The following is a 9,751-nucleotide window of genomic DNA, read 5'->3' on the forward strand; positions in this document are numbered from 1 at the left end:
TTTTGTTATTTATTATTATTAAACTTTTTTTTCCATTTTCATAATTTATAATTTTTCTCCATATTTTTAATTTAAAATAATTTATTATTATATTAAAAATATATTTTAATAATTTAATTATAAGAAATTATATATATTAATACAAAATAAAACACATATATAAATATTAAAGTTTATATATATGTTAATATAAACAATATTAGTTAATTTTTTCTTTGGTAATGTTATTGAACAATACAATAGTTTTCTTAAGTGTTTTATTTTTATGTTTATTATTTTTTAATTTAATTAAGTTATATTTAAAATAAGCCACATGTACTACCTACCATATAGTATTTATTTATATATATAAATTATATTATATTATATTATATTTTTTATTAAATTATATAAAATGAAAAAAATTAACTTATTTTATGGAAATTTAGTTATTTTAAAATTATTTTATGAGTTGAAATTTGACAAACATTTAGCTAATTTTTTTTTGTTATCTAAACTATATGAAAATTTGATAACTCAACCTTACTATTTTGACAAATCTCTACCTAATTCTAAACCAATTAAACCCAAAAATATAAATAAAACCTCCTAAACTTTTAACAAATTGACAACGGCAGTCTCGTAGAGTAAGTTCCGCCGAAACTTTCGGAGAGACTGTGGAACAATTCGTACGAGTTGACTGAACAAAGTTATGAAAGCTCTTTTGCGTTAACAGTGACAGTGGCAAAAGTTGCTTTTTCTCGCTAAGGTGGAGTGAATAGCTTTTTATTTGAGATATGGAAGGATCTTTCATTTGATTAAGCATAGTTTCCAAAACAAGGAGAATTTCAGGAACATGTTTTGTTCATTGAAGCGTATTTTAAGTGTTTTAGCTGCTGATTTTTCAGCGAAATTTTAACGTGTTTCACCCGTTTTTATGATGTTGACTCTTTTTATAGTTCATGAAAAATAAAAAGAATTGCATTGTCTATCCATTTATTGTTTTAGAAAGGAAATCTAAATTTAAAAATAAAATAAAATTGCCATATGTTGGGAAATTGTATCCGGCAGAGGTTCCAGAAACGTGGATGTCAGCAATTATTTAAATTCCGTGCTTGTGAAATTGTGAACAAAGACATTGAATGCCAGCGAATGATAGTCGGTAACTTTTTAATCATTTTTTTAATCCTTATCTTTGTTTCGTGCGAAGTCTCAATTTTCTACGAAAAAATAACTGGATCACCTGGAATATTATAATGTTCGCCGCTCTGCCCTAATGAATTTATTATGACGCCGACTTTTTATTATAGCACACTGCATCATTTGCTTGGCTCGTAGAAAGACTTTAGACAGACAGAAGTTTCTGTGTGATTGGATTTCTCTAATGGAGCAGGGAGTTTTCTGTAAATTGTTTAGAAGCGAAATTAAAAACAAATAAATAAAGCCAAAGCGTTTATTGTATGACTATCGTTTTTTATTTCTTTATATGATTTCAAAGTTTATTTATGTGGTTTCATTAGTTTCCATCTACTTTTTCATTTTGATTTGGAATCATCTTTATATAATTTTTAAGTTGTTTTTTTGGGTCATTAGTTTCTTATTATGTAAATTATCTAACTTTTTAATAATATTTAATTAATTTGGTTTTAAAATTTAATAGATTTTGTTGTTATCAGATTTATGTGATCCTAAGCTTTAAGATTCTTCAATACACTATATTCATTTAAACGTTAAAGAAAAGCTCGTTTTTAATGAAAAAAAGCTGCCAGTTCATAAAAACAGTTATTACAAAATTTCTATTAACGAATCCAAAAGGATAAGAGATGACCCCTCATTGATTCTATCTTTTTGGGAGACGTTCACCTCAAACATGTCGGCACTCCCCGACCCTTCTCTCCGCACGCGCGAAAATGAAAGATAAAAGTAAATAAATTTGTATCTAATAAAGACGATGTTTAGCGTTCGTTTGTATTAATATTGGTTGTTTTAACGTTTGTTTGTATAGATATCGGTTTTGATTATTAAGTGATTGAAGGCAATTTCTTTCCTTTCATTAGTCTGGACCCCTTTAGGGATTTATCTTTACGCAAACGTTCGACTCAAACACGTAGGCCTTGTCTCCTACCCCACGCCGCCCACTCCCAAAAGAGAAAGTTAGTGTCTAATAATGACTTGTTACAGATTCCATGACGGAGAACGTGATTTCGAAAGATGCCACAACTAGAAGCAAAACCTATAACTATATCAGAAAAAGTTGCATTAGATGTTACAGCATATAAATATATTAAGCAAAATCTATTCAGTAGCTATGAAGCTGCGACATTTTCCTCTTGTCAGTAGCTATCATGATTGGATTAAAAATTCAGACAATGAAAGCCTCTACCGTCCCTCACGATCAATGATGATGCCACTTGTGCTGTCGTTCCACAATAAATTATACCTAAAAACTTGCTACAACACTTTGGTCTCATATATATATTCGATGTCGTTACCAGAAACACACACCAGTAATGCATCCAGTGACGATTGCTGTTACTCGTCGCTGAACGATTCATTCCTTGACTTGTCGAGTCAGTTAAGGAGGTTAGCTGTTAGATACACCATTTTCAGGGTCGTAATAATGTCATTACAGGCAGTATGTCCGTTCAGGCTTGTTTTTCTAATCTCATTTGTTGCTTGTTTGGCTGCCATCACAAACGCAGACGTCCACAGATATACCTTCATTGTAAGTTTGTTTATTAGCCATTTTGAAGTTTTATGTCTCTATAGCCAATAAGGTTTGAAAAAGGAAAGAAAGACATCACCTAGAGCCTCAAGTAGTGGATATCTTTAATGTTTGATGTTTGGATGCCTACACAGCTTGAACAGAAGAATATTACCAGGCTATGCAAGACGTATGGATTAGTCGTTGTCAATGGACAGCTACCAGGCCCAACGATTCATGTACGCAATGGGGACAGTCTTATTGTTAAAGTTTATAACAGAGGCAAGTACAATGCCACTATTCACTGGTATGTCACTCTAACCTCAATGGGAAGAACAGCAGATCTCCTATTCATTATATAGATTCCCCTTAAATAAGAGTTGTCAGCTCAAGGTTTTGTTATTGATGGTTTAGCTCAAAGTATGTTAAAGCTTCATAATCATTATTGATGGATTAGCTAAAGGTATGTTAAAGTTTCATGATCATGAACATTGCTTATGAATCATTGATATATATCTTAAACGAAGATATAAATATAAGAGATGGTACTTAATAACTCACATTTAAGATGCATCTGTATAATGCATAGATGTTGCCTATTTGCTACGGTTCATACATAGATTTGATGGGTATAGATGCGGTCTTTATAAACAGATTTGATGAGTATAGATTATAAGATTCGTGCTTCTATCTGTCAGGCATGGACTCAGGCAGCTGCGTACAGGGTGGGCTGATGGAACTGGATATATTACACAATGTCCCATTCAACCTGGGGGACGTTACACATACAGATTCAGCATTACTGATCAAGAAGGAACCTTGTGGTGGCATGCTCATGTGTCATGGCTCCTAGCTACTGTGTATGGAGCTTTCGTAATCTACCCTAAGAAAGAAAGCTCATATCCCTTTCCTAAACCCCACGGGGAAACTCCTCTTATAATAGGTAATGAGTTGCTTTGATCTTCAATACAGAAATCATTAATATATGTTTAATGGCTAATATTGATTAATGCTGTAATTGAACAGGAGAATGGTGGAACGCTGACCCTATCGCGGTTATAGACGAAGCCCTCCGCACTGGTGGTGCGCCCAATTTGTCGGATGCATATACCCTAAATGGACAGCCAGGGGACCTGTATAACTGCTCTAGGGCAGGTATTAGTACTTTCCTTTCATAGATCAGGTATTGAAATTATATAAATAGGTTTGTTGAATATTGACATATCCATATTGTTGATGTAGGAACATTTCGGTTTCTGGTAAAACAAGGAGAAACTTACCTTCTACGGATGGTCAATGCTGCACTCAATAGTGCCCACTTTTTCAAGATCGCAGGCCACAAATTTACAGTTGTAGCTGTCGATGCTTCCTACACCAAGCCATACAAAACGGATGTAATCGTCATTGCTCCCGGTCAGACTACGGATGTTCTTGTCACCGCCGACCAACCAGTGGGCAGATACTATATGGCTGCCAGAGATTATAATAATCAGGCAGCAGGCGAGTTCGATAACACTACAACTACAGCCATTTTTGAGTACGTGGGACATCAAAATACACGTCCCATTTTACCTAAGCTTCCATACTACAATGACACTGCGGTCGTCACTAGATTTAGTACAGCACTGCGAAGCCTAAATTGCAAAGACTTCCCTGTGGACGTTCCACATAGCATAGATGATAGCCTCATCGCCACAGTTGGGCTGGGATTACTTCCATGTGAAGCTGGAAACACCTGTCAAGGCCCCAACGGAACAAGGCTTAGTACAAGCATGAACAACATGTCCTTTGTATTGCCCAGCGTGGCCGTGCTTCAAGCTTATTATTTCGGTATTAATGGTGTGTTTATGAGGGATTTTCCATCAAAACCTCCGCTTAGATTCAACTATACAGGGGACGATATTCCCAAAAGACTGTGGGCTCCTGAACTGGCAACAAAGGTGAGAGTTGTCACCTACAACTCAACAGTACAACTGGTGTATCAGGGAACAAACATCTTCGTGGCAGAGAACCATCCGATGCATCTTCATGGTTTCGATTTTTATGTGGTGGGACAAGGTTTCGGGAACTATAACCCAAAGACCGACCCGCTCAAGTTTAATCTGGTTGATCCTCCACAGCGCAACACCGTCATCGCTCCAGTAAGCGGGTGGGTTGCCATCAGATTCAAAGCTGACAATCCAGGTATATATATAGAAACTCATTTGCTCTTCAATTTGATTATTATCTCATATCGAATTTATTCCCAAATTATAGCTCGCTGGATATTGAATGCATTAAATTATCTTCGTTCTTTGGACAGGAGTGTGGTTTCTGCACTGCCATTTAGACGACCATTTAGCATGGGGATTGAATATGGTGTTCCTAGTGAAGAACGGTCGCGGTCCTTTGGCAACATTGGAGCCTCCCCCTGCAGACCTTCCCAAGTGCTAGATAGAGAGAGAAGGAAATATCAATAAGCATATCAAAATACTTCACGAGTCCAAGGATCTGGACACATTGAGGGATACTTATTGATTTAAAATCTACGGCCATTGGTGGCGTAGATAAAATAAACTCAAACATGAAGGGCGAACTGTGTTTTTTATTCGTCGGATTGCTAACGGCACATCAATAGGCTAGGATTGTGTTTTCTTCTTGTAAGGATTGTCATTTTGGGATATTGAATTCAGGTTAGTTTTTATTAAACTTTTTATAAGCATCAGATCTTTTTTTATAATAAAATTGGAATAATTTTTTTTTTTGAGATTTGGGAATTTCCACAGATTCAGACTCAGTGCATTATTGCTTGACTGTCATTATTAGCACAATTATTTTATAAATATTCTAGTTTAACAATTATTATTGCACCTATTTTATAAATATTAGACGTTAAAAATTATTTTATAAATATTCCATATTGATATTTATATTATGTTATGTTTCCATAGACTTGAACTCAAATAAATAATTAAAAAATAATTAAAAAATAAATAATTATTGACGGTCATTATTACATCAAATGGGCTATCATTATTAGTACAATTATTTTATAATGTTACAAATAGACAGATACATCAAATTGAATATTATTATTAAAACAATTATTTTATAAATCTCACTTTAACAATTATTTTATAAATATCACAAACTCACCCCTACATATTTTCATAAACTTAAACACAAATAAATAATTAAGAAAAATTAAAAACATTCACCATAACAATCAAACTAATATTTTAAACTTAAACACAAATAAATAATTAAGAAAAATTAAAAACATTCACCATAACAATCAAACTAATATTTTTTTAACACAAATTTAAATTATAAATTCACTTAATCTAAAATTTATAATAATAAATTATTAAATGTAATATTTATAATAACCAATCAACAAATTTTGTTTTAAATAAAATTTAAAAAATACTTTATCTAAAATTTTTCCTAATATGTCACAAGAACTCAAAACTCTCAACATGAATGGTACACATATTAATTTTTTAAATACTAATAATTACAACTAACTATTCGTAGAAATAAATATTTGTATTCTTTAATATTATATATTTTTAAACTTAATTTCTTATACTATAGCTTTATATTTTAGTTTTGAAATATTATATTAAATTGTAAATAATTTTTTAAAGGCGTAAAACATGTAGAGTTTAAATTTGAAAATTAATTTGACTTTTCGAAATTCGTTTTTGTGATCCGTTAACCTAATTTTGATTTTAAGAAGATTTCAAAGATTAAAAAAATGTGAATTTAAAATTTTAATTATTGATAATTAAGATATATTAATTTTTTATTATTATCCAAGTTGTTGCTACAATATTACATTATTTGATAATGTGTTAGCTTTTAATTAATATATAGTTTACTAAGAAAAGTAAATTAATAATTTCTAAAATTGATAGTGTAAAACAATTTTTTTGTTTAATTTTTTTTAGTTTTATATATTTAGGTTATTATTGGTTGAGAGGGTTGGAGTTTTATTTAGCAATGATGACTTGCACATGGTATGTTTGTAAGTTTGTTTAGTTAATATCATGTACAATGAGCACATATACTGAAATTTTGAAAACACAATGCGAGTGTGTATTTATTTATTACCTCCACATGTTAAATACAAACATCATTTGGAGTGGTCGTGTGAAATTACAGAATACGACAAGTTCCAATGCAAGTTGGGAGTCAAACTCGACAATGCTCAAAATTCCTCTGTTGCATGAGCTTTACTTTGGATGACCGATTGTCGACTATGTGACAGGTCAACTCGCCTTTCAACATGCACAGTTGTCTTATTTGTGGGTCTAACCCCCGACCTCCAACCTAGTCGGAGTCAGTCTACTTTGTTGGTACATCAACCTGCTTGATTGGGGTACAGTCCTAACCCCAACTAAATTTAAACTATTAACATACAATAGTTTGAATATATATATATATATATACCACGTGGCAATATATCGTTGTAACAACCCGTTTGATATTGCATGTGGCAGTTGCTCAGTGACCCAGGTGGCAGTAGTAAGCTCAGTAGGCTGAGTTTTGTTATTTATAGGCCTCACCCCAAGCCTCTAACCTAGTCGGGGTTGGTCCCCTTTGTTGGTACATTTAGCTATTTGACCCAAGCAGAGTCCCGACCTCGACTAAATTTAAAATATTATACAGTATTTTGAAATGTGTGTGTGTGTATACATGCATACATACATACATACATACATACATACATACATACATACATATATATATATATATATATACACACACCACATGACAACGATTGAATGACCCACGTGATAGTATAGCATTGTAACAACGTCGTTCACCTCCCATGTGGTAGCGACTTAGTGATCCAGGTGGCAGTAGTCAAATCAAAGGCCAATGGTAGTTGACCATATCCATTCACGCGACCAATTCTTTTATTTATGAGCCCAATGCCTAATCTTTGAGCTAGTTGTGGTTGGTCATCTTCATCGGTACATCGGGTTGCTTAACCCAAGCATAGTTCCAACCCCAACTAAATTTAAAATATCAATATATATATATATATATATATATATATATATATATATATGGAAACGATTTAGTGACCCACGTGGCAATACACTATTATAGTAATGTTGTTCAGTCGACCCTATCCATTCACGACCCAATTTTGTTATTTCTACACTCGACGTTGGCCAACTTAGTTGCCTCAATCTATATATATATCTATATGTATATGTGTATCTATACATATACATATATATATATATATACATATATATATATATATACATATATATATATATACATATATATATATATATATACATATATATATATATATACATATATATATATATATACATATATATATATATATATATGTATATATATATATATATATATATGTATATATATATATATATATATATGTATATATGTATATATATATGTATATATATATATATATATGTATATATATATATATATATATATATATATATATATATATATATATATATACCATGTGGCAACAATTTAGTGGCCCACATGATGATATATGATTGTAACAATGTTGTTTAGTCGACCCTATCCATTTGCGCCCCTAGTTTTGTTATTTCTACACTTGACGTCGACTAGCCCAGTTGGATCGATCCCTGACCTCTGACCTAGTCAGGGTTGGTTCCCTTCATTGGTACATCAACCTACTTGACGCAGGTGTAGCCTCGACCCTTACTAAGTTCAAAATATTAATATATAATAGTTTCACACACACACACAAACATACGACGTGGAAGTATATCATTGTAACAACACCATTCATCTTCCACATGGAAGCGACTCACTAGTCTAGGTTGCAGTATTCATCTCAAAAGCGAGTCGGGGTCGGCCCTATCCATTAGTGCACGCAATTTTGTTATTTTTGGGCACTAACCTCGACCCCTGATCCTTTGTTGTTATGCTCATCTTTAGAAATTATGCCTTTGTCCACGTCACTCCTTCTTCCATCGCATAGTGATAAGGAAATGCTTAAGCATCCAATTTGGATTTGACATGACTAGGTCATCATTGGGCTCGATGGATAAGGGTTATCCAATTATAGCTATAAGGTTTCATTCTCGACAAGCTTCTTTGTAATGCGACTATGTGCAAGACATTTCTGTGGTCCGATGGAGTTCTTGGCAAGTTATGAGTAGTTCGATGGATCTTAGATCTGGTGGCCTTTACCAGGTCTTGCCCCCTTCTTGTGCACTCTAACAATCGAGAGTGGATTTAGAAATGGCTTGTCTACAGTGATTTTGCAACTAGCTGGACATGCGTTACTATTCTTCTAAAGTCACAATGACTTGCCAAAGTGTCCACTGGTGCCATCTCTCTGAAGCTTACTAGAAGGGTACTCTTTCTGAATCCACTAGGTTCTCAAAATACAAAAAAGGACACAGGAAGATTGACATTCAACACATAGATGGGGAGATTCTCTTGAAGGTTCAAAAATCAACATGATTTGTATGAACAGGGGTGCACTCAGTGAGCTATTAGTTTATAAACACTTACCACTTGGGGACAAGGAATTTTAGGTAGGTCAGCCCCAACCAAGAACTTGATGCCTGTTGAAGTGCCTCCGATTCTTTTGCTAATAACAGGGATGTCCTACACATTGACCATGGTGGGATGACCTCATTTACACATCAAGTCAGTCTTCAGGTACTACGCAGGGTAAGGCTTCCCGCCTTAGGAAGTTCAACAACAATGCAATGTAAGTCAATTCCTCCCATGAGGTTGTGTGCTACCCAAGAGAGTACATTCCAACATAGGCTACACAATACCTTATGTGGATTTATAGCCTAAAATCTAAGAGATAAGAATATCCTTAGCGTTCATAGTGGACATTCACATTATGTAACACAAGATTCTGTCCCTCATCATCTCACATACAAGATTGATAGTATCTCCTCGATGTAATCTATTAATTGAAATAAAACAAGTCCTTTGTTAAAAATTATGATAGTTAGTCCAGGCGTTGGTGGACTCTGTGAATGCTTTCACACCTTGCAATTTATATTATTATTAATTATTTTTTATATTTCTATTTATTTT

General features: G+C 33.2%; 1 protein-coding gene across 1 annotated transcript; it reads left to right on the forward strand.

The window, feature by feature from the left end:
- The first annotated feature begins 2,504 nt into the window (after positions 1-2,504).
- Positions 2,505-5,402, forward strand: LOC149164940 (laccase-12-like). Its single transcript, XM_089431039.1, has 6 exons — positions 2,505-2,704; positions 2,839-2,990; positions 3,382-3,626; positions 3,710-3,838; positions 3,926-4,867; positions 4,986-5,402. The coding sequence occupies exons 1-6, from the start codon at positions 2,600-2,602 to the stop codon at positions 5,114-5,116; spliced, it is 1,704 nt and encodes a 567-aa protein (XP_089287165.1). The 5' UTR covers positions 2,505-2,599; the 3' UTR covers positions 5,117-5,402.
- The last annotated feature ends 4,349 nt before the right edge of the window (positions 5,403-9,751 follow it).

Source organism: Pinus tabuliformis, chromosome 5_1 (assembly GCF_031772625.1).
Source record: "Pinus tabuliformis cultivar Carrire ecotype Pingquan chromosome 5_1, CPIR1, whole genome shotgun sequence".
Taxonomy (NCBI): domain Eukaryota; kingdom Viridiplantae; phylum Streptophyta; class Pinopsida; order Pinales; family Pinaceae; genus Pinus; species Pinus tabuliformis.

Bases quoted from the DNA above. Each gene is read 5' to 3' on its own strand.
- LOC149164940 (XM_089431039.1), top strand. From the start codon at position 2,600: ATGTCATTACAGGCAGTATGTCCGTTCAGGCTTGTTTTTCTAATCTCA. The intron at 2,705-2,838 runs GTAAGTTTGTTT...ATGCCTACACAG, and splicing joins TCCACAGATATACCTTCATT to CTTGAACAGAAGAATATTAC. The intron at 3,839-3,925 runs GTATTAGTACTT...TTGTTGATGTAG, and splicing joins GTATAACTGCTCTAGGGCAG to GAACATTTCGGTTTCTGGTA.